Consider the following 5,949-nt stretch of genomic DNA (forward strand, 5'->3'; position numbering starts at 1 on the left):
GACGCAGCAGTTCCTCCAGATCTTCCTCAGGATCCTATGCTCCTCCACCTCCTCGTTACAACTAGGCTATTAAACTTCATTGTTGGAATGTGAAACGAACGAAAGTATTTATTATACAATGTTAATAAAAATGATATGAAAGTAACCATCTTTCATTTTATGAGTAATTAAAAGAGACCCAACCTTTTTAATCAGTGATTATTTATCTTAGAGTCTGAGGCAACTGAATTTAACATTGTTTGAGAAAAAATAAATTCCTCTAGCTTACTTTTTTTCGTAACTCAAGTAATAGGATTTTAAAGATAATTTTCTAAACAAAATCTCAAATCCAGAATATGCATGCGACAGTACAAGTTACCTAAGACATTTTATTCCTTTTTAAAAGTAATTATATGTGTGGTAAAATTTTTATTTCCTTCTTTTCTTGGTTTCATCAGTCGTCTGAAGTTAAAAAAAAAATATCCTTTGACTTCTCATTCATTAGTTGTTAATTTCTTTGTAAATCTTGGTAAAGAATGATAAAATTGTTATTCAAATCAATGTAGGTAAAACACAAATCCTTTTATCAGTATTAGCCATCTCCCTGCTGACAAAGTTACTTTTTGGCGCCGTGAATTGGACAAGTACACCATTAATCTATATATAAAAAAGTGTTCATAAAACGAACATAGCGTACAGGAACTTGGAATCTCCAAGTTGTGCAAACAGTGGCAAAGTAGTGCATTCTTATCTGGGATTTTTTTATGTTAATCAGTGAATAAACTTTATTCTTTATAAGAACTGAAATTACGGATTTATAAGATTATTCTAAATTACAATCATGTTTGATACTCATAATCACCCCTGAAATATCTCTGATTCTATGGCCTATTATTCAAGATATAGTTCTTAGAACATGGCTGAGCACATACCAAACTGGAACACAGGTCTTGACTACTATAGATTAAACTCCCTCCTATTTTATCCTTGTTTAGACCGATTTCCGCTCATATTTGTTACATGAAGTCTGATGTAAGTGTCAAAATGCTTTAAGCTTCACAAGTAATTTCCTAGTTAATGTAGTTTCAAAACTATTATTATTTACTATTATTATTACTATCCAAGCTACAACCCCAGTTGGAAAAGCAAGATGCTATAAGCCCAGGGGCTCCAACAGGGAAAAATAGCCCAGTGAGGAAAGGAAATAAGGAAATAAATAAATGAAGAGAACAAATTAACAATAAATCCTTCTAAAAAAAGTATTATCTGGAACAATGTCTCTTTCCAGTCGTTGATGAAATATCAAATTCTTTGTAGGGATTTTTTATTTTTTTTTTCCAAATGTCATCATTTATGGACATTTCTTCACAACATTTTTTTTTTCTTTTGCCGTCATTTTTAGCGCTTTAGATCTCTTGTTATTCAGTTAATTCAATTACAAAAGATCGATAAGACAAAAAAAATATCGATGTCAATTAGAATTAAATGCCAAACACTTTCCTTGAACGTTTGCGTTTCTAACAATAAAAAAAACCCTCCAGAGAGAGAGAGAGAGAGAGAGAGAGAGAGAGAGAGAGAGAGAGAGAGAGAGAGAGAGAGAGAGAGAGAGAGAGAGAGAGAGAGATATTTAAGTAGGAAAATAAGAATTTTGTTAGGTTCGAAAAATATATCAATAAAGAATCATGGGCAACGAGAGGGGTATATTGCCTTACTGAAAATAAGATAATTGAATTAAGTAGAAGTGGTTTCAAACTTATCATATTTGGGGATATATCCATTTAGAACAAAAACTGATTTCATAACAAAATAAAAAAAACAAAAAAGAGGAACATCTATTTATGGAAAACAAGTATCAAGTACACTGAATTTATAAATCAAAATAAGGGTATTAGAATAACATGATTAGAGATAAATGTAACTAAGAATTGCTAATCAAAATGAAATTGCATGGAAATACTCATAGGACTTATTAGAAGAATTAGAAAAATTTAATGGCGTGATTAAATTGTAATAAATATCACTAACTTTCGAACATATATGACATAACTTGACTAGGAGTCACCGAAACCTAAAATCCTGCACGAGTTAACCATAAGAATACAAGAGTGAACGTTCCCTTTGGGAGTGAAAATCTTAGGCGATGGTTTTCTGATTGTGGATCCTGCTTGTCACTGTTGGAAAGAAAGAAACCAACAACACGATTACTTTTAGTTAAGATGTATAGATGCTGAAATGCTGCTTACATCCTGATAGGCGAGGGGCATCCCAAAGTTAGCACAGAGAGAACTAAGGAAAATGGAAGCAATTCTCTTTCCTGCTTTTGACGGATTTAAAAAACCTTATGAAGATTTTACTTTTTTTTTTGGTATCGTGAAGTTTGTCGAGAAATAATGCATGCAATCGGAGATAACACCAAAAATATCACAATACTAAGTGATGAAGTCAAGTACGTAAAAAGAATTCAAATATTGTTCATTCTGAGAAAATCTGTAATAATCTACAAGCAGACAGTATGTTGGACAATGCACCAGACCCCCGTTGGGATACTACAGCAAAAGAGTTACTGAGTCGTTTCTTTGCTTACTTATTCATCGAATAGCCTGCCCTTTACTTCGCACATTCTCCTATTTCTTGTACACTTGATAACAGTAAGACAACCGAAGAATCGTTTTAGTGCACTGTATTTGTACAGTGGCTACTTTCCAGTTGGTAAGGGTAGTAGAAACCCTAGCTCTCTAAAGAAGCTCTTCTAGGAGAAAGACACTCCAAAATCAAACCATTGTTCTCTAGTCTTTGGTAGTGCCATAGCCTCTGCACCATGGTCTTGCACTGTCTTGGGTTAGAGTTCTCTTGCTTGAGGGCACATCTAGGCACGCTATCAGTTTTCTTTTATCCTCTATTCCCTGGGCTATTTTCCCTATTAGAGCCCTTGGTCATATAGGGTGCTGCTTTTCTAACTAGGGTTGTAGCTTAGCTAATAATAATAATAATAATAATAATAATAATAATAATAATAATAATAATAATAATGATAATAATAATAATAATAATCTTAAGAAAATATTTCCTTAATTTTCATCTTTTTTTTTTTTTTTTTAATACTTAATTCTTGAGCAGGAGTTCTATTTCTAGTCTGCCATCACTCTTCTTTTATCTCTACATTACCCCACTTTAACTTTAGACACGGACATGACAGAGATAATTAACCTTTGGAGAAAAAAAAAATCAAAATGTTTTCTAATAACAGTTCTGTAATACATTAAGATATAACCAACGCTTTGACTTATTTAAAATCGGTCTTGCTATAATTGCGGGGGAGATTGACTACTCGAGTTATGAAAATTACTATTTTTTTTTTTTTGCATAAATACAAAGTAATCATTTAAAAGCTAATTGCTTAAGGGTTTATGAGTAAAAATTAACCAATTTAGAGAGAGAGAGAGAGAGAGAGAGAGAGAGAGAGAGAGAGAGAGAGAGAGAGAGAGAGAGAGAGAGAGAGATTTTCCTTAATAGCAGTACCAGCTGAACTCGGTTGAGTCCCTGGTTAGGCTGGAGGAACGTAGAGAGTAGAGGTCCCTTTTTTGTTGTGTTTCATTTGTTGATGTCGGCTACCCCCCAAAATTGGGGGAAGTGCCTTTGGTATACGTATGTATATCTGTTACACCTAATTTGTGACTTTCTTACTTGTACAACTGCATACTGTTTAATAAAGCATGATTTTAAGATTTGATTACATCTATGGATTTAGACATATTGACCAGTGATAGCGACGGGCAGACCATTCAACTTGCAAATAAAGTTATTAACAATGAATTATATCTTGCAGCTGTTAATTTCCCGTTCCATCTTTAGTTTATCTTCGTTATCTTCAAATATTATCACTTTTTTGCCAAATGTATGACACATAATTCTATTAATTTGTCGCTAGATTTTGTATTTGTCCTCTTCATATCTTTGTAGTGGCATAAGTAATACAGAATTGGGCAAAGAAAATCTTTTGTTCCAGTTTTATAAGCAAAGTTTTCCTTATAAATGGTGAGTCAGCTTTTTTTTCAAGAGAGAGAGAGAGAGAGAGAGAGAGAGAGAGAGAGAGAGAGAGAGAGAGAGAGAGAGAGAGAGAGAGAGATAGTATTAATAAGGAAAGACAGTCATAAACATACTGCGTTGTAAAAAGTTATGAAGTTTTTGCTAAGCTCAATAAACTAAACATGGTCAAACTGAAAGTCCCTGCGAGGACCAACGCTGCTCGATTTGATGTGTACATGAAATAGAGTTCGCCAGCAAAAACCAAAGTTCACGATGCGATGTTGAAGGTGGGGAAATGAACGTGTCTAGACATCGTCTGAAAATGTTGTTGTTGGCAACTCTGGACAAGAGAGGCGTCTCCAGTTGAATTCATATAAAAGGCGAAAAGCAGAATTGAACACTCACACGACACTCCTTTGCAAACACGCTAACATGAAGATCGTAAGAAATTCTATTGTACAGTAGTTCAGTATTAATACGAACTGATTAGAAATCAAATTAGATTAAAATTAAAGATGAACTTGAGATCACTTTTTGTTTTGTCTCTTAGATTGCAATCTATTCATAACCATTGCCTTCATTATCTTAATTAATAATAATTTTGTTTTACCTTCCTAGAGCATTTCTATATTTGTTAAATAAATCATTACATCAGGCACCGATATTATATTCAGGGAAAACTTTCTTGTTATCGGTGTTATTTACGAATTATCAACTGCTAGTATAGATTAAATGGTTGATGAGAGTAAATATGACGTTACATATAAAGATCATGATCCCAACAATCAATATTTTTATTCTTTTCCGATTCAGATTCTCGCAATCATTTCCTTGGCGGCAGTAGCCTTTGCTGCGCCCCAGTACAGCTACGGAAGAGGCGGCGGAGACTCCAGCGAGGAGATCCCCATCATCAGGGACGACCGCGATCGGGATGACTACGGAAGGTACAGCGTCAACGTCGAAACCGCCAACGGAATCGAACTCGCCGATGCTGGAACTCCTGACGGACCCAAAGGCACCGTTGTCTCGTCTGGATTTTTCTCGTGAGTTCAAAATTCAGACTAATATTCTTTTAGAAATGGTCTGTTTGGAAAATGGCCCATCTAAAACTATCCAAGACTACCTTATGGTGATAAGATTTTTCTTAAACATTGCTCTTATAGATAAAAGTAAGCTGACATTGTAAGTTAATGGTCATATTGGTACTTTTTAAGAGTGTGTGAACCAAATTTTGATTATCATTTTTACTTTCAGGTACACCTCTCCAGAAGGCATTCCAGTCCACGTAAAATATGTTGCTAACGAGAACGGCTTCCAGCCCCAGTCCGACCTGCTGCCAGTGGCTCCAGAATTCCCCCACCCAATTCCCCAGTTCGTCCTCGACCAGATCGCCTTCGCCGCCGAGGAGGACAGACGCAGCAGTTCCTCCAGACCTTCCTCAGGATCCTATGCTCCTCCACCTCCTCGTTACAACTAGATCGTCCCGCTTCAGTGTTGGAATGTAAAACGAACGAAAATATTTATTGTTGGATGACAAATAAACCATTATCTATAAATTTTGGATTTACTCTCCTATGCATCGATTTATGAAGGATTGTAAATCAACAAACGAATAACTTTGATAACATTATATCTGATTAAACTTTCATTGCTACAATTATATGCTTAAAAATAGGGTGCTATTTTTTCATTACTTAAATCGCATATTTTTTTTTTTTTTTTTCAATTTCAAAGGCATATTTAAATGGCGTTAATTATACATTTTGGTTGTATATTATAGTAAAAATTTCTTAAGAAGGCAGTGACATAGAGGTGTATTTCAATCATGCTTAAAGTTGATAAATGAATACTAAATTCAGTAGTTATTGTACTTATTAGACAGCTACGTGAAATTTTATTTTACTAACGACGAATCAAACTATTTTAATGAAGATTTTTGGCTTT

At 34.4% G+C, this 5,949-nt stretch overlaps 2 protein-coding genes across 2 annotated transcripts in view; both read left to right on the forward strand.

The window, feature by feature from the left end:
• Window positions 1-145, forward strand: part of LOC137619705 (cuticle protein AM1159-like) — a 1,095-nt gene extending 950 nt beyond the window's left edge. Inside the window, exon 3 of the mRNA XM_068349991.1 lies at window positions 1-145. This exon is cut by the window's left edge and continues 158 nt beyond it. Within this exon, the coding sequence (XP_068206092.1) occupies window positions 1-65 (65 nt within the window). The 3' untranslated portion in view covers window positions 66-145.
• Window positions 146-4,358: 4,213 nt separating this feature from the next.
• LOC137620284 (cuticle protein AM1159-like) lies at window positions 4,359-5,550 on the forward strand. Its single transcript, XM_068350517.1, has 3 exons — window positions 4,359-4,446; window positions 4,819-5,048; window positions 5,260-5,550. The coding sequence occupies exons 1-3, from the start codon at window positions 4,438-4,440 to the stop codon at window positions 5,480-5,482; spliced, it is 462 nt and encodes a 153-aa protein (XP_068206618.1). The 5' UTR covers window positions 4,359-4,437; the 3' UTR covers window positions 5,483-5,550.
• The last annotated feature ends 399 nt before the right edge of the window (window positions 5,551-5,949 follow it).

Source organism: Palaemon carinicauda, chromosome 26 (genome assembly GCF_036898095.1).
Source record: "Palaemon carinicauda isolate YSFRI2023 chromosome 26, ASM3689809v2, whole genome shotgun sequence".
Taxonomy (NCBI): Eukaryota; Metazoa; Arthropoda; class Malacostraca; order Decapoda; family Palaemonidae; genus Palaemon; species Palaemon carinicauda.